The following is a 26,342-nucleotide window of genomic DNA, read 5'->3' as shown; positions in this document are numbered from 1 at the left end:
AGAACATTCAAATTATTAGAGTGAGTTACCAAATTGTTTTCAACTTGTGTCGCATATATGTAGAACTGTTATTAAGTTATACAGGTCGCTCATAGATATTATGTTAGTATAAGTGAAGCAGTGAGAGGTTCAAAAAATATAAAAATAAAACAATTAATAATACATTTATAATCTTTCATATTTTTTTTGATATTATTGTATAATAATTAAATATAATAAGTGGATTTACAATTTTGAATTTAGATAATATTTGAGCCACAAAATAATGTTTGCGCGTCAAAAGTTGAGTATATTGTGTAATAGCTATTTTTTATGTATATGATCGACGAGCGATCACAAAGTAGGACCGCATGTACAGTCAGATATGTGTAAATACGAAGAAGAGGTGCCGAATTGATAATTATTCAAAATTAGTAGAATTCATAGACGTGTATTTATCAGGAGAAAGTCATTTGTGATCCAGGTGATACAACCACTCAAAAATGTTTTGTTGTTCATTTTTTTTTATTAGGATTTAATGAAATTGTGATCACACGGCGTTATGGATAGGCAATATAGGTACTTGGCGGTCATGAGTGATGATTTTTGGTATTTCAAAAGCACGGTGCATAAAAAAAATCTATATTGTATAATATATTTTATAAAATGTAAAATGTAAAATACTAGTCAATGTCCTTAAGTATTGTTTATATATCATAACAACCCAAATATGACCAATAATGAAATAGCTAACAATGATTTCAATTTGTTAGTACAAAATTGTAATTTTGATTAATCAACATATAATATAAGGAAGTTTTATTAAAATGAACGCTATACGTCTATATACCTAAGCTTAAACTGTACTAAGCTTGATTAAGGAATAGTTTGCATATAATAAGCACTAACAAACTAATTACCATGGTTTGGGTTTCTGATTAAAGGATAGTGTACCAGTAATAATAAGTTCTATACAAACTAATTACCGCAGTTAACTATCTAAAATACATATGATTGCTGAGTAGTAATCAACAAATTTTCACAAAAATCTTCTGGTTTAAAAAAAAAAAATGTCATTTCGAAGTATTACAAAGAAATTTATTGAATTCAACAACATAACCATAGGCATTGATAAAAGATATAATAAATATAGAACGTTTTATAGAAATAAATCAATACAACGTGATTGTTGTACGGAGTGCTCTCAAATTTCATATATTTTGTTAGAGTAAAAAAAAAATGAAGTTCCTATATTCTGTAATATTATAATAATATTAACTTATAATCATTTTTACTTTAAGTCATTTTATCGTTCAATTATTTTAATAATATAATACAAATTACAATATTGAATAATAAATATTTAATTCTATTAAACAAAAAGATTATTTTAAAATTTAAATACATTTTTTATTTTCCTATTGTTATCAGATTTTTACATTGACCTAAATTTCGATCACAACCTATGGAAAACACTGATATATATATATTATGTTCCTATCTAATTTTATCAACGGAGACGTATACACAGGAATCGTTTAGTTTGAAAAAACTATGCCACCACAAAAAATAATATGCACCAGCTGCCTAAATCCTCCACATCGACAGACAGTACTTGCGGCGCCGAGAAAGAGCATACGCATCATTATTATATATTATACCATATGCCTATAAATGCTTAAATGTATAACATAATATTGTTTCAAGTGTGGGCGGACAACGAGCTGTACGCATTTATTTCTCAAGAGAAATTGGCTCCTTTCACGAAACATTCTATCGTTCAACGTGTATATTATCATAACCGAATCCACAGTTCGTTGACTATAACGGTCGCATTTGCCACTATACAGTTAAATTCAAGTGCACCATCAAGCCCCGAAAATAACCATTGGAAGGACTTAAAGGAATTGTTATTATTGTTTAAATCCGTCTTATGGTAGGGCATATTGTAATTATTATTATTATTATTATTGTTGTTGTTTTCATCGTCATCATTGATCCCGCTGGCGACCCAATGGCTTACAAATGTTTTCCAACAATCAAACAGTTGTTCAAACAGTTGGTACATGTGATATCGCGTGTGTTATATGGTTGATGCCGTGGTACTGTTATTATAATGAAGTAAAAACCAAAAACTCGTGTTCCTATATCTTTTTTTTTTAGTAAAGCTTTTTAGTCCGTCGAAATAAACCATATGCTATAATACAAGGCGAATCATTAAAGTATCATTATTTCAAAAAGTTTTAATTTTACATAATTTGATGACATTATAAAACAACTTTTTTGAAAAAAATTATAAATTACTAACGTTATAATTTTTGAATGATAATATACATTATTAATTTATACTACTCCAAAGATAAAATGTTTTTCGAAGTACTTCAATGTATAAAAAACGAATTTTCAAATAGTCAAATCGTGATAAACTAATAACTGATAATAGTCAATGTATGAAGTAGTAGTGGCTTAATATAATATTTTAGGGTAAGCTTGTTTTGCTCATTTGAACTTAAAATACTCAATAAACAATACTTGTTCTAAATTTCATTTTAACATGTATAAAGTACGAATATGAAAATACTCTAGTTTAGAACTTGATTTTTTTTTTATTATTATTTTATTGAAATAAATCTAAAATCTATATATTATATTTTGTATAATGAGTAGGTTTGATAAGTGACAAATAAAAGTAGTTGACATGAATTGTGAGATTAGGAATACCCATGTGGTAACGCCCTATAAAAGAACATGATTTAAAAAGGTATGTTGAGCATTAAGCCTTTAAATAAAGTAAAAACTTAAAAATAATAGGGAAAAAATCTAAAAATACAGTTTTTCGAGGAAATTAAACTATGCGGACTTATGAAAAAGTTTCAACTAATTAAATTTTGATTTTATTTTCTATTTTAAAACAGTGTAATGTTGTCCAAAATCAAATAGTTGAATACAAATCGCTCACAAAATCCCAAACTAAAAATAGTAAAATATAATATTGAATTCAACCAATAGGTTATCATTATAGCACTCCATATTATTGGTTGTTGAAGTGTGGTGCAATACTTAGAATTTACAAAAAAATTATTAAGTTTATAACTTTTAATGAAATAAGTCTATTTTTATACGAATTGTACATGTTTAATATTATCAATAATAATTATTATAACTGTAAGTCTATAAGTATTGAATTTATTAAGAAACCTTATAATATAATGTTTATATTGCATATTATATATATTTTTATATCAATAGAATGAATGACTGACATTAACTATTATACAATTTATTAATATTAAATTGTTCTATAACATTTACTGCAAATAAATTACTATTTAAAATTTCAAAGAAATATTATATTATTTATTATACCTAATTAAAGAAATAGAAATTTAATTATATTGAGTTTGTAAAAAAATAAATAAATAAATAACAAACATTCAAAATAATAATAATTCTTGCTTTTTTTTATTATCTATAACTATTTGTATTTAAATTAAAATACGTAATAAAAAATAATCTACATAATATGGGACTTTATATATTTTATTCAAATAAACATCATCATTTTTCATTTGAACAATGCTAAATATAAAATATAAAATTTAATAATTTTAGGATATAATAAAACATTTCAACGGTGTTTTTAAATAAATGTTTCTTATAATACTAAATAACTGTTAATTAAACTCAAACCACTTGAAGGGACAATGACCCAACCTAAAGGAAAACTGTTTTCCTTTTATTTATGTTTACATCGTAGTACAATTTTCTAGTGATAATAATACACACTCATTGAGGAACCGCCATAGTACTAAAAATAGTTTTTTTTGCAGATAAATATGTACATAGATATGGAAAACACTGAAAATTCAAATGCTTTTTTGTAATCATGATTGGAAAGTGGTCGTGTACAATTTTAATAAAAAAGTCGAGCTAGACGTGTATAAATAATATGTGTTGAGAATATTATTACGATGTATATGAAAGTTTACTGCCATCAGTCAGCTATTTACCTGCCCAGCTAAAATTTCAGAAGCTTGTTATTATCATTATCGTCCAACAACAAAATAACAACCATTGGGGAATAGTTCAAAAAACGAGAACATAATAATACCTATTATTATTATTACATGAGTCATTAAACTGATTCGAGGAGAAGTATTAATAATATAATTCTGACGTACAGTATTGTGGATGGATTTTTATTAACCAGACACTCATCATTAGGTATTTAATTATTTTATAAGAAACAAACGTATTTTTCCAAATTGGTGTAGAAATAAGTCATATTGTAAATTTACTTGGTTGAACCAAATAAACATTATATGACTTATAGCTTTTTGTTATTTGTAATAGTTTAAAATATATTCACAATTCGCAACAATTTGAATCTGGTAAAAGCTCTTAATAAAAGTTTTTTTTTTTTTTAAATATGTATTTCTATAACTGACTAGTAGTTAATTTAAATTATTTAATACCACCTAAGAATAAATTTTAGATTTTCACCATAAAACTGTCCTCGAAACCTTCAATAATGGGGTCATGGAATATTTTACTAAATAAAGCATATTCTTATACTTGTATGTGTAAAATTACTAAAGAAGAAAACCTAACTACTAATTCCTAGTCAACAATTCTTCGGGATCGATGGTGTACTATAACGATGCTCTACAGTATACATAATATTATGACGTATTCCACACCCTATAATATTTCAGGCCACACAAATTCGTAGCATAGTCTCGTTGTCTCGTACCCTCGAGATTTTTGCCTATTGATTCAACCAGAATATTATAAATTATCATATTTATTTAATAGACATACTGACATAGTAAGTACTGTTTAATTTATGCTTGAATGTATTAATTAAATTTAAAATATCAATAAAAATACAATCAAATCATATTGAAAGACATCAAAAAATAATAATAGATATAAAAACAATACTTATATATTTATTACAACACGTTTTATACATTTTTACATCTCAACTATCATTACGGCGAACATCATTTTCACTGAAACGTAGACAGATTTGTATTTTTTAAACGGATGTTTGTTAATTCCGGGTATTTAATTTAATCGCATTTACCAACAACTACTTCCTAGCCCCTACCTACAGTGTAAACAAAGTCTTTAAGTAAACAATTATTTTTAATAAAAATAAAAGATAATTATCAAGTCGTATTGTGCACTGATGGTGAAGTTCTAATTATTATGGTAAATATATAAAATATAATATGTAATAAACTTATAAAGTTATGATTCTTTCATAGACTGTCAACCAATTAGGTTGACATCATTATCATCACGGATAACAATATTATAAGTGTGAAGCAGTACGAAATTATAATATTATAATATTCACGTTCACTGTCAATATATATATTATATACTTTAGTATCGTCCTGCAATTTTGCAGTTGTTATATTATAATAATCGTATGTTGATCTACATTTAACGTAGAAAAATTAGTTATCATATTATTTATTATGCATTATAACACTAAAATACTATTATGTAATAATATAGTGTAATCACTTATAAAGTTATAAACCACTAAACACGTTTAATAAAACGAAAAAATAATTTTTAAAAAACACGTTGATTTGAAAGTTTTTATTGCAACTTTTTTTTATTTAATTCAAATTTTTATTCATAATTTATAATATAGCATAATAAAGTTTTTTTGTTTCTTAAATTAGGGTAGTTTAAAAGTTTTTTTAATGAAAGTCAAATACAAATTCCCACACTACAATACTGCGTACTATACCCATTTAAGTGTTACGCTACCTTTTTTTAAACTTTAATAATAATTTTCTAAAACCGATAAAAATACAATCGTTAATTTTGTTTTTTTACGAATCAACTCAACATTTACAAATGTTTAAAACACAAATAAATTAGAACAGTTTTATTTTAACTATTAAATTAATGAAATATGTGCAACAGTATCATACGAAGGCGAGTGATTTTTTTAGTACAAAAATCAGCAATGCTTTATTTTTGTTGAATTTTATGACAATTTAAAGTTTTTACAAAAAACAATGTTTAAATCTTGAAAACATTAAAAAAAAATACATTTGAAACATAAATTGCATTTAAGTATTGAATTGATTTTCGTAAAATTAGACCAGGATTTCAAAAGAAATATTTTCGTGGGTAGTTTATTTACTGACTCAGCGATTTTGTGTATGTGTGTGTATGTGTGTGTTGTCGATTTTCTTAAACTGTTTATTTTTTGCTTAATGCAAGGGAAAAACTTTCCAAAGAAGTAGAATAGAGAAAAATATTTTCGAAAACAAACAAAAGACATGAATTATAACATGTAATGAAATAAAAATGGATGCTGCGTATAGAATAATGCCTGAAACCAAAATATTGTTTTGTGACCTTAATACGTGTAACAATTGAGTCATTATTTTGGATAAATTTAATAATTTTCCAGACTTTTTAAATAAAAACAAAACAAACATAATTCCCATAAGTTATTTACCTATTTTGAATATTTCACGTACTCCATGCATTTATTACGTACGACCTTAAGTAATACCGAAACGTATTAAGACGAAAAATATATTATCCGCAAAATAGATAATAAATGCAAAATCTGAAGGAAAATATTAAAAATATTGCATTATGTTCGTAATCGGAAACACCAATTCGGTGTGAAAATCGATTCACTATTGGATTTAGAGTTTAAATGTTTATAAATTAACTAGTTCTACGTTCTAACTACTGACAATAATAGTTGATATAATTAATACTATATTTATATTACGTATTGATTATTTTTATACGACTAATATTAGTTATAAAAATCTATAATATAAGAACTTTAATTTATAAAATATTTTTAAAAGAAATTTCAAAAAATAACATTTTCTTAAAATATATAAATTTAAAATCAGAAATATTCAATCTTTAAATCTCTAAACAAAACATAGGTTGACATACGGTTTTTGAATTATAATGATTTAAAATCGTTATTATTCATAAAAGTGTTGAATTTTGTAATTAAATCACGTAATACCTAGGAATTATATGAATTTTAAATTTCATAAATCAAATAATATCATAATTCATAGTCAAATGTATGACTATTAATTGTCATTTATTAATAACCTATCAATAACTTATGTAGGTAGTCATGTAGAAAGTAGATCATTATTATTACCTAGGTATAAATAATAATATTTATTTTTACTATTAACTATTATTATATCCATAGTATTATTATTTATTAGATTAATTTTATTGTAATTATTATTTATGATCTCCAAGCAATGTTTGCTATAATTTTTAATACTTAAATTAAGTATTGAATGCAAAAATTAAACATTGGTATCTTATAATATCTATATTGCTTTACTTATGTAAATCTTTTTTTACTTAGAAGCGTATACCAATAATATAATTTACAAACAAAGTTGTAGTAATGAAACTAAAAAAATCATAACTTTATGTATGCATTCGTACGCTAAAACAAAAAGGAAAATATAGACTGATAATTTTAATAATTTTCAAAATAAAGTTTTAATTAAATAAATATTAACAGTTATGCAAGTGAATTAAAATATATCAATGAAAAATATGCATAAGATATTGAAGATATAAATTACATTTTTACCTGTAATAATATTACGAATATAATATATGCATATATGCATATATTCGTAGTATTGTTATAAAACTCAATTATTTTTGAAAACGCTATAGACAATGAATCGATAAATTAATAATTTTTCACTCGAATATATTATAGAAATTTTTAAGACAAACTCTAATGATCATTTATATATTCACTATATTATGTATGTATATCAACGACGAAAAATAATTGATAAAATGCATAGAAGCTGTCGGCAATGTATTAGTATAATAGCTAAGCACAAATCAAGCAGATCTCACAGATTTTGGACTTAATAACACGGATCGTGACGATTTTAGAATTGTGCGAACTGTAAATGATGGTGGTGCACGAGTAACCTAAGACGAACTGCTAAACTGTATATATATATATATAAACTCACAAAACATAATTGTAGAATTGTTTTATGAACAATAGAGAAACGGGTCTACGAATATACGAAATCGAATACGTTTTTGAAATATTACTCTTATACATAAATTATAGCTTGAATACATATATAATACCAAGGTGTGTATATTATCATCGTTTTTTGAACGTTTTGCGGTTTGGTGCTCGCGCGTGGCTATTAAAATATTCAAACGAGGACATACGGAGGATAAAATAGATAGTACTTCAGCCGTAAAATGTGAGAGCAGGGGGTTTGATTTCGGTCGACACCATCGACAACCGTATTAAAACATAACGATGGCGTTTATCATATTTCCGTTTATTTTTGGTGGCGGCGGTCGCAGTGGTGGTGTCGCGACGGTTCAGTTGCGGCGGGTATAATTGATGATGCGAAATTAAAATCAAACAAAAAACATTAAATCGCTCGAAATGAGATGGCGGAAACATACCACGAATGATGCACGTGCTCGCAAATGTATACTATATTAGCGTACAGTTTTGAAGAACGAGAATATTAATTAATTAGAAAATTGAGGGTCCTCTTCGTGTATATTTAATAAGGGACAATATGCAATCTCGTCATCGCCGCTGCTCGTGGTCTTTGTGTTGGTCGTAAATGGTATAATTAACGCGAATGCGGTTGTATAATAATACGGATACATGGCTATCTACGCACGCGCTGCAGATGAGCATATTCTGTCAACGAAACCACCGACCAATAATGAACACGATTTTTTGCTCAAAACAAGATTTACAGAAATTGTTTACTATCACGTGTCATAATAAGAAAATAGTCTGATTTCGTTATTTATTTATTTATTTTTTTTTTTTGTTAAAAAAGGATAATTTTCTACAGGGTACATTGGACTTTGGTTTTTGATTAAGTTGCTTAAAACAAAATAATAAAAAAAAAAAGTAGTCAAGTGGATACTGCTCTGCTGTACATTGTGTGTCGAGTGGGTCAATGGGTTTGTTAAATTTTAATTCAATGATAGATATATGATATATTATTGTATACAAAAAATGATTCTGAGCGGTCAGCCTATAACATAAATTTACTATATTTCATGATTGTTTTTTTTAACATACATAGCAATTAAAGTAATTTATTTTAGATTTTAAATTACAGTAGGCTGATATAATTTTTGTTTCCAAAAATATTGTAATTATCATATTATTAGTATTTAATTATTATATACATTTTTACCATATTATATCAATTTATATAACTCAAAATTTAATAAAATCTTTCTGTAAGTACCGTAAAACAGATTCATAATATAAATTGATAATACCGTAAAAATGTAAAATAAATTAAAAATGTCATTGTGCATAGTAATATTAATAATAATATAATAAATGTAAAAGCTTTAAGTTACCATGAATAATGTTTTTAAATTATAACAAAGAAATTAACATTGTTATTTATTGTTTAAATAAGAAATTTCGTTCAAATTTGATTTATATAATTTACATTTTTCACATTTTATGTTTCCAGTTTAAACTACTTATGAGAAATCTTGTGTTACATTTTCAAAACTTAGATACAAAACAAAAAATTTTTATGAATTTGAACTATAAAATAGTTTGTTATTTTTACGAATTTCGTCAAAATGTTCATTTCAAATATATATTATATATGCCTATATAAAAACAATTATATAAACAATTTAATGTTTTTTTAGATATTTAAGGAAAACTTATGTGGAATCTTAAATGCAATTTTTAAGAATTTTGACTTGATGAATAATTCTTATCGACGTTTATACAAAAAAATTTGGCATTTCTAAAAATAACTTTAAGAAAGTCAAAATATACCTATTGAAAGCTATACCATACATAAAAAATGATGATTTAAATCCTGGGTAAAAATTTTAAGTAATAAAGAAATCAATTTAGTTAAAATTTGTTTTACCGTAAAAATTCAAACAAGATCCAATTTTCTATACAATAACACGCCTTTAAAAGTTGAAAATCGAAGTATTTTAATAACAAAATATCGTATACATGCGCGCGCGCGCGCACACACACACGCACAAAATCATTGTAGAATAAATACATTAATTGCTCCATTCAAAATTTAAATTGTGAAAATTGGTCATATTTAAAACTATATTATTCGGTTTAGTAAGAATTTTTTAAATCAAAGTTCGAAATCAGATTGCTCTAAAATATGACGTGAGTATACAATAAAGCCATATTTTTTAACAAAAAAAAAACAAGTCACGCGCAGGCATCTCAAATGTTCTTTATTTTATTGTGACCCGCATATTGAATATTATAATAAGTTTGATTGTGTTTTTCTAATCAAATAAACTTAATAAACTATAAGCTCGACGGTTTTCATATCATGATAATATATAATCAAGAGTTGAATTATGAAAGTTTTTAAGATTTTAGTTTAAGAATTTATTTTTAATGTACCTTCTGTTCATAAATATATCGAACATAAACGAATGCGATGATGACATAATGCGTGTATGAACAATAGAGATATGATTCACAGAATGAAGAACCTCCTGTTGAGCAACTATAACTTTTCATAAAATTAAATTTTTTATCTAATACGCTCTATTGCTGGTTTCAATAAAATTATATAGGTACCCCACATTAGGATCGCTAACGACGTGTGTTTGTATTTTGCGTAAATAATTATTGGTCAACAAAATGGTCAGAATTTGGTTGAGCGGTAATACATACGCGTCCTCAGTATAAAATCTCCACTAGGAATATTATATACGCCCCACCGATACTTTGTTCAAAAGACCTTTTCGTACGAATTACGTAGGTGGGGTAGAGATTTTACATTTTTCATTTCAAGGTTGCTGGGCAATAGACGGCGGCGATTCAATAATTTTTACATTTTCCTACCGTCAAGTTATTTTTGGAAACTCGAATGTTATAAAATAATATTATACCCGTGCTTTGAAAAGCAAAAAATCAATTTGAATATTTTATTATTTTTTATTACAGACACACACACTGATTTTTTTCAGTGACAAAATTATTGTAAACCGTCCAAACCCTGAATTTATAGTTTATTTGCCGTCAACAAATTTTACTACGTATAACCGCCCGAGGGAAGAGCCGTATAGATTTAGTCTGCTCGCGTGTAAATTATATAGGTGTATAGGTGTGGGATTGCGACAAGACGATTGAAGACCATTCGTCTTACGGGATTCTTTGGGTATGTATAATATACATACATGACATGTATACATAATAAAAATTCATTATTTCTTTTTTGGGATTGGCAGGGCTGTGGCGGACAAAAGTTACGCAAATATAAATACAACGAGTATATATAATATATTCACGAATATACGACTTGAATATATTATATTTATAAAATCATTATATCTAGGTATATTCGGATTTCTATACACATACGTATAACACGATATACCTATATGTGTTATGGTCCTGCAGGTTTGACTTTTTTTTTGCAACATAACGGACGGATCGAGTATGACGAAAACAAATACCTACCAACTGATATTAGGATAATTCCGATTGTATAAAGTATTCGATCGTACATGTTTTATGGTTTTATGGCTGCATCTGAATCACATGCCAAACAAATAGTCAAAATCACATGTCATCTCTTAGAAGGGTCTGTCCGAATTGCATGACTTGTACCCACAAGCTTATTTATCATTCACTTTTGTGCACAATTTAATCTTTTTTTTGGACTTTAAAAAAAAAAGCTTATATAAATAGAATTCAACCCAACAATGATCGTATACATGCATTTTGTGAATACTTCTTAGAAATGTATATGATGTCTAACAGTTTATTTCCACTATCTATTTGGGATGAATTTTCTAATTCTACAATGCTTATAAAGTTATAATAATGTGGGAATTTCTATTCCTATCTAAATAGTATATTTTATTCACCAAGTCCTAGTATCTTTTAATTAGCCATTGCCTTAAAGCAAGTATAATGTGATATATATATATCCGTAGTTAAAATTTAAATAATAAACGTTGGAAAATATTCAAAAAATTTATAATTTAAGTGACGACGTAATTTAAAAACTATATAGTATAATAGAATTATACTATATAGTATAATTTATAATAGAATTATTTATACATATATAGAAAAGTTGGCGTATAAAGCATTGCTGACAATAAAATAAATTAAGAGATACTAATCTAAATTTCCATTATAGAATGATGTTGAATATGACAATATAGACAATATTATTATTATTATTGTATATAACATCGTTTTTTTTTATTGAAGTTATGACATTCTATGCCAGAAATATCAAAAAAACTTCACCAAATTTCAAAAATATTATTTATTTGAAATAGTATGTAAAAATGTAAAATATATTCAATTGATTATACCCTAAACTGCAGTTATTTTATTTAATATTTAATATTCAGTGTCGCCTTCTCCGATATTTATATATTTTATTGTAATGTAACAAAAGCCCGTTCCATCAGTAAAAAAGTAATTTAAATTATTTTATTTAGTAAAATAATACAGAGCATGCAATTCGGATGCACCAATATTTTATACATCGTATTATGTTGGGTGACAAAAGATAATTCACAACATAAATATTATACTACTTTTACACTATAACGACGCACTGGAATAAATATGTCTGCTCCGGCGTTCGACAAACCTACACAATTAAATTGTCTCGACGCTACCGATTGTCGTGAGTAAGTAAAAAAGTGGATTTCATCCGCTTTGTCCGTTTTCGAAAAAGACGACAAATAAAAGAGCGAAATAATAACGGATTTACGACTATCTAAATATGTAAAGGTAAACAATTTATTGTTAATGTCAATTTTTATAATTTTATTTGTTTTGCTTCATATTTACAAATCCCCAAACGCAACACTGCAGGGACTTATTTGACGATGGTATAAAATAATTCGTTGCAGTTTTCAGCATCGAAAAAAAGCTTTTATTAACAATCGTTCATATCTTAGTTTTTTTTTTTTTAGTATAAATGTATAATACATATCATGTTATTAAGTTTTTAAGTATGTTTAAGAATTATTATATTATTTTATATTATAAGTCCCATGAATGTAAAAAATTATAAAAGAATCACAATATTATACATAGTCACACAGGTAAAAACTATAATACCAGTAAAAACTTATTTGTGGATGGCGGGTTAAGCGACAAGATTTAATTGTTGTTATACATGAAAACTTCAAAAAATACGACCCAGAGAAAGTGAGAGTATAATGTTGATACGTCGTACATAGTGGCCAGTGGGAGGTCAATAACGACTAAGCAAACAGCCTATAATATAAGTAATAGTAATTAAAATACTAATAAGCACTGATGCCATTTGGATAGGGGCATAGGGCGTAGTTATGCGTTTGACCAACATTATAGCTTTTAAAACAGAATTTAACTACTATATATTCTTAAATTCATTAAACATTTCCATACATAATTTATTGACTGTCAAGTGTTGACTGTTGATTAATATAGTCTACATGGCGCGAACTATAAAATTTGCATTTGACGTCAATGTCAACCTAACCTATACGTGTTTATTACACGTATAGTATATTAATATGTACATATTTATAAGTTAGTATATTTTTAATTATTTCAAAATAATATTTTGATTTTTTAGATTTAGGTATAAAATTCAATCTTTGAAGTAAATATTTTTATGTTTTTTAAACTTAAATAAAAGTCTTTTGTTTTTATGATATGAAAAAAAATAAAAAGCTGTAATATTGCAATAAATGTTATCATCCATATATATCATGTATAAATTGGGTTTCTTAACTATGTCTTTGCTAAGAGTGGTATTTTTAATGAAAAACTAATTTTCTTTGTAGGAATATGTGATTACTTAACAATAACAAGTAATAATACTGATATGATGCACTTGTAAGTAGTTATTTTTTCAAAATATAGGTATTGAAGATTTAAAATCTTAATTTTTCTAAAAATGCCATTAACCTTAATTATAAAAAGACTAGGATATCTATAATCTGGGTTATTTAAAATGAAAAAAATGGTTATGTATGATTATTGATTACTAATTCAGTCGTTATTTGTTTTTTTTCTGGGAAACACTCTTAACGGTTACTTAATAGACGCTACTGCTAACGGGCATGTTAAAAATGGTAGAATACTTTTAAAAAGAATTTGGAATAAATACCAAAATATTATGAAACCCAGTATTCCGAATATGTATTGAAATATTTTATGAAAATAGCATTTAGAATAAAGTATTTAAAATACTACAAACGTATTCTAAATACTTTTAAAATTGTTTTTGTTTTGTGTATTATTTGGAGAAAATTTGAAATCACACCCAATATTAAAATATTACATTGTATATTGTGTATATAATACATAACTGCGTTAATTTAGGAAACAGTATATTTTCAAAAAATATTTCGAATACTATACTCTCGACGGTCTGCTGAAGAGTACATTTTTATATTTATACATATGCATAAATACAGGGATATTCAAAATGAATCATCCGACGCTTTGTACCCTGGCTCCCTATATAGGTCACCTGATAACAACCACTTTCTTCTACCACACTACCACAGTCACTATGTGACTAGAAATTACAACGAATATGCATATCACGAAATGCTGACTGAGTTTTTCGTCCGACCAAAAGATAAGTGACGCATCATAGAACATTAAATATTATGTAGCATAATATTATATTATGCACTAATTCGATTGAATCGAAATATATTGTTGCCTTTTATAATATACCTAGCCGTAAACCTAAAAACTAAAAAACGTATAAGCTTTCGCGACTAGATGAATCGTTTTGGATAGCCCCGTAAATAGTACTATTAGTATAGTTAATAAAAGTAAGCACACATATAGGGAAATACCGAACGTACCTATACGCAATAATAATTATAGGTATATATACACAATATAGTATAGGTACGTAATATCATAACGGTCATGCTCACTTGGTGACGGTGGAGAAGGCTTCGCGTCTGAAACTGGCCGTGAGTATGGTGTAGAGGAACGGGTTGGCGCACGAGTTGATGGGATAGAAGAAGACGAGTAGTATTTTCGACTTGGTGACGTCGATGAGCGGGTAGCCGAGTAGCGCGGTGAAGCCGAAGAAGATGACGGGCGCGGTGCACGCGAAGTTTGTGCCGATTAGCACGGATATCTTGCGGGCCACAGACGCCTCGCCCTTGGCCGCGTGTCGGGTCTCGTAGCTCAGCGACGTGTAGATCTGCACGTAACAGAACAGCATCAGCAGGAACGCGGCCGCGGCAAACGTCAGCAGCGTGAACACGTAACACATGCCACTCGCGCGCGCAGTGTCCATCGGCAGGCAGATGCTGTGCGCGAGAAAATCAAAATATTATAAAAACGACAACGGAATATATATTATTATGCTGATGTTGATGATGATGATTATATTTTGTTCTATATTATATACATATTATTATAGTAACCCATAGTCGGTATACTTGAATATTATTGGGTACGATAATATAATGGGTATATTAATATGATGGCGACAGAAAAATTATAATCAACAGTCGTAATCCACTCATCCACCCGGGGGTAGGGCACCCCAACGGTCATCGATATTTTTCTGGTTCGTAGTCACTGCGCATTGTATACGATGCACAATGCGACTGATGGTTTATAAAATTTTGGATTTTGAGAGGAATGATGTAATGTGTGTGTGTGTGTGTGTGTGTGTGTGTGTGTATAAACAAATAAAAGTATTTAAAAAAAAACTATATTTTTTTTTTGCTCTAACTAAAAATAAATAACTTTAGATATTTGAAATGTTGCTGAATGTTTAAATTATCATTTCCTATACATGGTTTGATAATTATTATTCTTTTTTAGAGCTATTTATAAACATTTGAAATTTGTAAAAATATGTCTATAGGTATAATATGTTTATTTTAATTTTTTCGCTGAGTTGGAAATTTTAATACGAATTTCCTCAGTTTTTATTACAGCCGTTTAAAAATATTAAGAATACATAGGAACTTTAAATTAAAATGTTGGTAAAATTCGATAAAATCAAATAAATTAACAAATAGTTCTGTAATTAAAAATACATAAAATGTTCAATTTATATATCTAAAAGGATTGAACATAAAACGCAAGGTTTATTTTTATATACATTGGCATTTATAAACGCAATGTTTTCGACAACAATAAATTCAACTCATTATATTATTACTAGTAAAATAAATTAATATATAGCAATAAAAGTACAGGTATCTGTCAAAAAATATGGGTAATTATTAATACCGTTGAATTCAAATTTAACATTCACATTATAGTTATTTACTTTTCAATGACGATATACACTCGACACCTACCGTATAATAGAGCTGTTACCTATTTTAAAAACATGCTGTTTAAATCCGTTAGTATAACTGGTGTGTGTGTGTGTGTGTGTGTGTGTGTAGTATGTGACGTGTGAAAATTATAAACACAAATTAGTGATTATTGCATGTCCAGATCTACAACTATAATACAACCACTATACAATAATATAGCATTAAATTTTGCACCAGACAACGGTGTAACGCCACTGTAACCAGGATTTAAATTTTTTTTTGAGGAAGAGGGGATTTGTTAATTTATTATATAGGGTAGATTTAACTATGATCCCTCATAATTTGTCATATTATACTGTGACTCTGTGAGTATATAACATTTTAACCTTTTTCAGCAAATATCATACAAATTATATTTTTAGTATAATATTAACGTACTACATACCTACTCATAATACGTTAAAGGAATACATAAAATACACAGAAAGCATTTTTAGATTTTCCCGAAATTTCAGAATGGGCTGCAGTCACCTCACCTCCTCTCACCCATAGTTACAGATTAATTTTAGGCGATGAAAACCGTACGGTGTGTTTTCTGTAATATGTTTGAATTGGCCCGTGGATAAGATATTTGAATGTTTGTAAGGTTATTGATTGATGACGACCTTGAACACGGCGTTCAATACTCTACGGTAAAGTATTTTTGTCAATGCTGGTCAATGGTCGTGCTACGGAGTGGATACCGAATGATAAATATAGGCTCGGTGGCATATACATAACAGTTGGGTCGAATACGTGAACACTGAACACACAGATACGAAAGTAAAATCAAGTATTATAATATTATTTTGAATGAAAAGCAAAATACATTTTTATAAAAGCGGCTTTAAATTAGCTTCAATTTCAATGAATTTATTATTCCCATCTCCATGTAAGTGGTTTTTTCACTTGATTCCCCAATAATGTAATTCTGTAAAATTTTAGTAAACATAATCATGCAAAATTTAATGAAAAATTGATTGATAGACAAATAATGTATAACCAAACTAAAAAAAGAGCTGTGTATGACATTCGAGGAAAAGCAAAAATGTATATCAATTCCGTCACGAAGAGAAGCAGTAAATTATATTATTCAATTAATGCGTGTCTAAAATTATTCGGATTATAAACTTATTTTTTGTTAGGAGAATAAAAAATACTACGACAAGTGACAAAATGGATAGATTATATTAAAACTATCTGTACTTGCACAACCAAGGGGACGCTTTCCACTCAAACATTTAAAATTTGTTTTCATTCCTCACTAAAATAATTATGGATTCGATTAGAATCGATAAGTCCTCTCGTATTCATAGCCATATGATAATAATTAATACCCTTGCAACAGCAGTAGCAATAATAACAACAATAACAACAACAACATTATATTATCGTAGTATACCTTTATATATAATATATATTAAGGATATACACAAGCACTCCTACACCACAGACCATTTGGTTGGACCGCAAACATTTGACCACCGACGCGGTTTTTTCCGGAAAACTAACCGTTTTCAATCCCAAACCGCTCTAAACTCCAACAACCCTTTCAATTAACCCGCAAAAATCACTGTCGACGAATTCCACTAATACCGTCAACAATACACTATTACGGACTGCCTATAAATATATTAAATATTTATACGTTCAAGTAGGTATGTATAAGTATACCTATAATATTTATATATGCGATGTACCTACTATTATAGTGTTATATACTTGTGGGCGCACCTATCTTTACAACCATACGTATATTATATTAAGTATATAGTACACAGATACTCGAAGTGATATTATTATTTCACCGTTCGTACTACAGCCTAGTTGTAAAATACCTAATACATCGTTGTTTCATCGTAAGCTACGTATACTGGCAATATTATTGTTGTTGATGTTGTTAATGTTATTGTTACGTATATGTGATCGATGACGGATTTGGGCTTAAAGCGCATATAATAACAATATAATATTAAGGTTCGGCTCTGAAATTACTGTCGTAGTACTTATAGTAAACATTATATAGTGCCTTTAAATTTATTAAATATATAAATATAACTATTATTCGCATAAAACCGAATTCGAACAATGTAATATTATTTGATTTTGACACTAAGGTATTAGGTATATGCCATATGGGGTACGTACCGGATACGAATTCCAATAGGTATAACTGCAAAGTGCTGTACATGCTCGCAGACGAGGACACATTATATAAACACTTCGGTTTTTGGAGTGATTATTATTTTATTAAATATGCAAGTCGACTTATGATTTTCATTTTCATAGTTTCATTTATAAACATTTTTTTTTTTTTGGAATTTACCATTATACTATAACATCGGTACGGTGTCAAAAATTACTTATGTAGCTATTATACAGTTTATTATCACAAAGCTTTTTATTGTACCTATAAAAAAAAGTTTGTATTTTACAATAAATAAACGTTTATACTGATTTTTTAGATGTTTAATTAACAATTAATACTTATTATTACAAAATTTCAAACACGATAGTTTTTATAAATTTAATAAATTATTTAGTGCTTTGTTCTCTGACTCGTTATTTTCATTTAGCCAACACGCAAAAAATGTTCCTTTTTAAAATATTTGATATTTTTTGAATAATTAACGTCAATGATCAGTAAACAATTAAAGTTTGAATCTAATTAAATATTTGAACTTAACATAATCTTAAGTTGATCTACATAAAAATGTTTTCGTTTAATAACAAATAAAGTCAAAGCGCATTCTTATTTTTTTTTTTAATTTTAATGTTAATTCATATAAACCATTTTGGAAGTATAAAACTACAAAAAAAAGTGTAAAAATAAAGTTATCGTTCGTTGCTATAAGAACATAAGGGCTAAGGTACATCAAATTAAATTCGCAAAAATGTTTATGTTTATAAGCATTTAAAGTTCCAATGTTTACAAAATATATCAAAATCACGAAAATTTGCAAAGAATTTTGAAGTTGAAAATTCATAAAATTTTTGTGATTTATACTTAAGGTTCAAAAATCCAATACAAGGTTATTTATACATTTTCCTTTAAGTAATTGTAAAAAAATTCCAGCGTCAATATAGAAAACATTTTATGAGCGTATGAAATTTTATTTTTACGAAATTAAATATTTAAAATAACGATATATTACAATTTAAATATAAGTAATAATAATATAATATATCCAACTAATTATCATTGACTGACAAATCATCTCCGTTCAGAATCGTTTTTCGTATACAATGATATCAGTCGTTGCATTCAAATTTAACACATCCATTATAGTGACCTACTCTCCAGCTCTACTATACAGCAGAGCGATACCCACTTGCCCACTTTTTTTATTCTTAAATTTTTAAATTTAAAATTTGTTTTTATTTCCTTTAAATAATCCAAAAAATAATAAATGTTTGACAGCATTACGAAACTATTACATATTTTAGATTGTATAGGTGTAATATACTGCAACGTAAATTGACCCAACATTTAAGAATATGTCAAACTTTATATGATCGCTCGAATTTCCTTTGACGTCAAACCCAATGGCACAAGTCATAATTTTCGTATTCAAATCACGTTTTGAAAATTACATTTTAAAATTAATTTTGAATAAATTATAATGTTATAATCCTTTTGAAAATTGAAAACAAGCCGATTTTAAATATTTATTATTTTAATTTAGGTGTTTTGGGAGGTTTTGTCAGTTATATGATATTTAATATACTACTTTCACGAATTTATCGTAATATAATATTAGCATGTTTAAAAGGATAGCGTTACTAAAACTGTTTGCATTTACTTATATATAGAATATATAACTATACATGTACAGTGTACGTGAAATACTGTTATAACATTTTTAAAACGATGTCTTGTAACACGATCGATTTAGTTAAATAATAATAGTGTTTTGCTCCTATTAATACGCACCCGTATCGGGCATATATGATTATTCATACAGTATTCTAAGACTCATATTATATTATTTTATTCGAAATCTCAAACGTATTTGCTCACTCATACTATCTATAACAATATATTTATTTATAATTAACGTTAGATATAACGCTTTATGTTTACCTGGTAGTAGAATAACTCGAAATGCCCAATAACGGCATGGTCGCCATTACAATTGAATAAACCCAACCAAAAGCCATAATTCTCACGGTTGAAGCGAACGTCATTTTGTTTGTGTACAGTGCCCTGCGTATTGAGTACCACCGTTCAATCGTTAACAAGCATAACGCAAAAACTGACAGTTGAGACGAAAATACCGTCAAGAAACCTCCAATTTTGCATCCAACGCCTGTGTTAAAAAAATCACAACCTTAACAATTTGGTATAACTAAATGGATATATAATATAATTAAATTATACATAGTGAATAATACTCAATAATAATATTCTGTGTACATTACACTATTATATGTAATAATGGCTCCATTGCCATTAAATATTTAATCGTTATTGTTGTTATTATTTATTATAATAATAATAATAATTTTTTTTTTTTAATTAATGAGCCAATACGCGTTTCTTAGTCCAATTATTATAATACTATTATTTATCGCACATAATAACTTTTGAAATTACTCAAAAATTCAAATTTTAGTAGATATTTATAATAAATATATCACATAATATTATGCGTAATTTGACCAATTATTATAATTGTCATAATAGAAAATGACATTAAAGATGGTCCATATTATATAGCCAATAGCCATATTATACACATGGTTGATTATCAATGTGAACATAATGTCTTTAATAATTTATTTTATTACAGTTGACCCAAAAGTATTTTGATTGAAATAGGTTATTACTTTTTTAATTGGGTTAAATTATGAATTATAATAATTATTATCTAAGTTTAATCTATTGTTGCATGCGATTTTCAGCAAAAAAATATATACCCATAATCAAACGCTGTATTACATTACTACATCATAGTGACTAAAAATAATTATTAGATATACATAATATTTAAAATTAATATAATAAACTAAAATATATAGTAAAATAGCTGATGAAAATTCGAATAAATAGTACTAATAAAAACTTTATTAGATTCGCATGAATAGTTTAATATCATAAATAATAATTTATTCTTGAACACTATATTCTTCGAATGCTGCATTATAACGTAACTCCTATAGGCATATTTAGTCATTCAGCAATAACAAGCAGTTTAATATTGTAATAATTAGACATAAGCCATAAACATTTATTAAGTGTTTTTAAAAAAATCATGAATTATTTTCCATAGTCGTTTTTACATACATATTACCTATATAACATGCAGAGTTCGATTTAAATACTAGGAATACTTATAAAATATAAACTTTAAATTTGGAACCGAAAATGTATAACTATAATAGTTGAAAATATTTTAGCGTTATCGTGGAAAAATCCAAATATTTCAATCAAACACAAAAATCGTTTTAGTCGAAAGGAGACGAAATAATCAAAATGTACATCTATGATAACTTTATTTCACGAAACAACATTTTCAATAATTATTCGATGAAATATTTGGATAACGTTTATTTTTTAACTATAAAATATGTACTAACTCTTCATGAAAACATTATTTTTAGATTTAATCTGTAATTTTAAGAATTATGACTTGACATTTGTATGTAAGATGTATGTATGGTAGTATTATACTTGGTAAAAATGTCAAAAGACTGAAAATAAGCAGAATTTCTATTTATAAGCGCTTCGAAAAATAACGTATTATATGTATACATACGTAAAGAAAACTAATGGAAATCTGTTTTCGAAAAAAAAAAATCACTAACAAATTTAATACTAAACCGCATTCTCCTTTGTGGCTCATCGAAAACAGTGGAGTATCTAAAAACACGTGAAGAGATTATTTTTTCATAAATGCGAACGAAGAGACTATCCTACCCCCGTGTTCGCTCTACTATTTACTATACATGTATTCATATGACGTAAATAATAAATAGGGGCTTTACGATTAATATATATATATATATATACATTATACATGCATAAAATAATAAAAATATCATAAAGAAAATTTACTATATCTATAAGCCGGTATGAGTACTCGGATTCGCCACATGACGTAAATATTATTCGCACTGTTCCGCTGTTCGCGGTTAAATAACAAGTGTTTGACACGCGATAATTACCGTTTTGCCATGTGTAAGCGTAGTTGAAATACTTTTCACTGGACACCAAATCCTCGTAAGCCAATAGCAACAAATAAATGGCCGTACAGAAGTCGGCGAAAGCCAAATTACTCATCAGGAATCTGGGCACGGAATAATTAAACTTTTTACGGAAAACCACCAACATTACAACAACGTTTGCCAGTAACGCTGCGATTCCCACCAGCCAAACGCACACTCTAAGCCAATAGAAACCCATTATATCTTCGCATGGATTCAAGGCGTTCGGTTGTGGCCAACATTTGACGTCGGATCTCCTAAAACAGAACGTACGTAACTCTATAGTCGGAGTTTGAAGTCGGTGACGAAAGTTGGATTTTCTTCAACACAATGTGTCCGGTCATGTCCGATCATGTTCATATGAACAGTGCATTAGCATTTTAGATTACATTTCGTGGGGTTCATGTATATTCGTGTTTTTCATTATTATTTTAAATATTAAAAACAAAATCAAGTTCGACATTTATTTTATAGATGTTAGATGTAATCAAGTATACGTTTTTATTATTATTAACAATACATTTGAAACTTTTATTCGGACTTGCTTAAGTAAAGATATTTATTACCTTTACACGTATATCACTATTTAAAAATACAGTTTAAAATGGATGATGCGCAAAATTAATGTAATTGTTGTCGTGAACGATTTATTTCGGGTCTAACCCAACTTAACCACAATAATAGACTTGAATAACTTTAATTTAAAATGTAAATAACATAATGTCATGGACAATAAAAATAACATTATTTTAATCGTCTACAACTTCCAAACGTCCGCACCTACACGTATCTTTGTCAAATGTTTTATCTCTATTTCATTGAAACGCAAATACTATGTGACCTATAAAATAATAAATCTATTTTTTTCCAAGCTTTATTTCTTATCGCATAACTATTACATAAATAATTGTATAGCGGTCTTAAACTATTACAACTTGATAGAATATTAGCGTCGTAATTATAATAATAATTTTTAACAATTGTTTTAGTCTGAACATACTATGTTATAACTGCATAGCATAGAGATTGATAATATATTTACCTTAACAATATACAAATAATAAAAATAACGCATGTGTTTTAAAATCCTGGTATATAATACATAAATTAAATTGTAATTTGAATTCATGGTGCATTGTTATTCAGTACGTAAATTTGATATAAAAATGTCACAACTCGATAAATGGTTAACAAAATCACACACTTTTTTTTGTTTAAACTGTTGTAATAGTTCAATAGATAGAGAAACTATGAAAATACTATATATACTACGGTGCTACTTACGTGGTAGGTGGAGTAATATTGCCACATATAATGTCCTGGGTACTATTTGTTATGGCCGGCTCGTTAAAAAACTGTTCTTCGCTATCGTTTGCATAGTCTATATAACCGTTTTCTATGAAATCATTGGACACCACATGAAAGTTGTAATTTTTTTTCGTTTGAATACATTCGCTTGGAGTTTGTGAACCTTCCTATAATATGTAACAAACATTTTACTAGGAAATACAATAGTTAAAAAAAAAAAGAAAGAAATTATGATAGATTTATCTTAAAACTATAACAAATCCGTTATGACCCCCAACCATTTTCAAAAATAAATGGATATAGGTACACATAAAAATTGATATTTATTATTTCAAACATCAAACATACGATTTATATTTATGTTGTTATTAATTAGATGATTTTATTTTTCTGAAATAGGATTATTTAATTTTCAATTGTCTACAAAGTATAATTGACTCAAAAAGCTAGACTATGCGATGAATTTAACTCCAAATATTGTTTCGTATTCGTAGGTACTTCGCGTAATATGTATCACGCGTATTATGTGACATATGTATCAAATCATAATTTTGTATCATGATATTAAACTATAAATTCGATATTTTTTTTTAATTTTTAATTAATTCACGAGCTTTTTTATTATATAAACAGTAACGAACGCATATTTTATGGACAAAATGCGATTGGATAATAATATCTATTACCCAATTTTATAATGAGCAATGTTTCAAATACCTTCGTGTAAACGATTTTGTGTTTGAATAAATACAAATAAATAGAGACGATTAAACCTAGACAGTGATAGAACGAAAATATTTAGAAAATATTTTTGTAGGTACTAAGTACTATACGTTTGATCAAAATTTGTTTTTCTGCATGAGGAATAAATTAACACCTACTTTATGAAACTCATATGATGAATAATCATGTTTAGCTGGAAACTGAAAACTGCAGCAATGGAATGAATAAGTGAGATAAGCTTCTTTTAAATTCTGAAACCACAAAAAATATGTATTTATTAATATTTAAATAACAATAAATGAGCATGAACCCAAAACTATAAAATAATATTATAAGTTGGTAGGTACATACGCCAAATAAATAAACTGAAGGAATCACAGTCATTGAAGGAGCATTTTCTACGCGAAGTACCTCTAAGCTTTTCAACCCCGATGTCGGTAATACTTTCATTGAAGAATGTGATAAATCTCTAAAATACAATAATTTATAACATTAATTATAAATCCAAATGGCTTAAATTATAATTGCATTAACCAATTAAATTGTTATGTAATAATAATGTATATATAATCTGTAAAAAATAATCAGTTCTAAAAATACACATCATACTGATTATAAAAATGTATATTAATTATAAATTAAGAACGCTTCAATTTCAATAGATAAAAAAACAACAAAATTTATATGCGCAGATAAAAGTAGTTTAAATACCTAGCTAATTGATCATTTATAAATTAGAAAAACAAATTAGTTTCATATGAAACTCTGAACGCATTTCAAAATGATTTATATTTAGAGCTATAAAAAATTTTTAAAGTTTTCTACAACTTATCTATAATTTATAGATTTAATAGAAACGCACTTTATAAGTGCCTGAAGTAAAATATTTTTATTAATGGAATTTAGTTTTCAAAAAAATTGGAAAAAATAAAGTGACATTCTCGGGAAAATCTTAGGCCTTTAAATGTTGAAGATTTTTTCTATTATTTAAAAAAAAAGTTATGATGATGATAATTTTACTAATTTATTTGCACAGGTAATTAATTTTATGTTTTTAAGTAACTTACAGTGTCCGTAAGTTTAAAATTCCATCAAAACTGTGTTCAGATAAAAAGTCTAAATAATTTCCTCTCAAACTCCTGTAACAAAATTAATAAATAATGATAGTGAATGGTGATTATAATAATAAAATAATTAATATAAAAATCTAAGGTTATTTTTCAAATAATAATAAAAAATCCATTTTATAATTTGTCAACTACTTACAGTTTTGCTATTTCAGAACCATTGAACGCCCAATTTTCAACTACACTTATTTTATTATATTCCAATAACCTAAAAATGTATTATGAAACAAAAAATTAAATACATTTTTTATTGAAATGTTTAAAAAAAATGATTTTTACAAACATCATATTACGAGTATATAAGCATGCGAAGTAGTATATTTAGCTGTATATTATACTCGTTGACTCATTTATAAGAAGTATTATGCAAAAAATGAATTTTATTTCAGGTATACAAATAATGAAATATACTATAAAAACTTTTTAGTTTGTACGATTTTAAAAACATAAATTGTAAAGTTTAATTTATATGTAACAAGTTCGATGTTAAATGAAATCATATTTTCTGTTATTGATATTTTACTCAACAAAGAAAGCATTATTAAAATAAAATAATATTTATAATGTATATTAGGTAACGTCTACTTTCTTAACAATTCTAAAAAAACAACTTTGTAGAAAATA

The 26,342-nt window shown here is 26.9% G+C and overlaps 1 protein-coding gene across 2 annotated transcripts in view; it reads right to left on the bottom strand.

The window, feature by feature from the left end:
- The window catches only part of LOC132924415 (lutropin-choriogonadotropic hormone receptor-like), a 64,269-nt gene that overhangs the window by 14,148 nt on the left and 23,779 nt on the right, over nucleotides 1-26,342 (bottom strand). For both annotated transcript variants that reach the window (XM_060988709.1, XM_060988710.1), the window contains exons 8-15: nucleotides 25,858-25,926; nucleotides 25,659-25,730; nucleotides 24,943-25,060; nucleotides 24,750-24,842; nucleotides 23,845-24,035; nucleotides 22,522-22,817; nucleotides 20,438-20,663; nucleotides 14,962-15,345 (exon numbers count right to left, since the gene is read on the bottom strand). In XM_060988709.1, the coding sequence (XP_060844692.1) occupies nucleotides 14,962-15,345; nucleotides 20,438-20,663; nucleotides 22,522-22,817; nucleotides 23,845-24,035; nucleotides 24,750-24,842; nucleotides 24,943-25,060; nucleotides 25,659-25,730; nucleotides 25,858-25,926 (1,449 nt within the window). The remainder of the gene's footprint in view (nucleotides 1-14,961; nucleotides 15,346-20,437; nucleotides 20,664-22,521; nucleotides 22,818-23,844; nucleotides 24,036-24,749; nucleotides 24,843-24,942; nucleotides 25,061-25,658; nucleotides 25,731-25,857; nucleotides 25,927-26,342) is intronic.

The sequence above is a fragment of the Rhopalosiphum padi genome, chromosome 3, assembly GCF_020882245.1.
Source record: "Rhopalosiphum padi isolate XX-2018 chromosome 3, ASM2088224v1, whole genome shotgun sequence".
Classification (NCBI taxonomy): domain Eukaryota; kingdom Metazoa; phylum Arthropoda; class Insecta; order Hemiptera; family Aphididae; genus Rhopalosiphum; species Rhopalosiphum padi.
The sequence above is the reverse complement of the archived record's forward strand: the minus strand, read 5'-3'. Positions and strand labels throughout refer to the sequence as shown.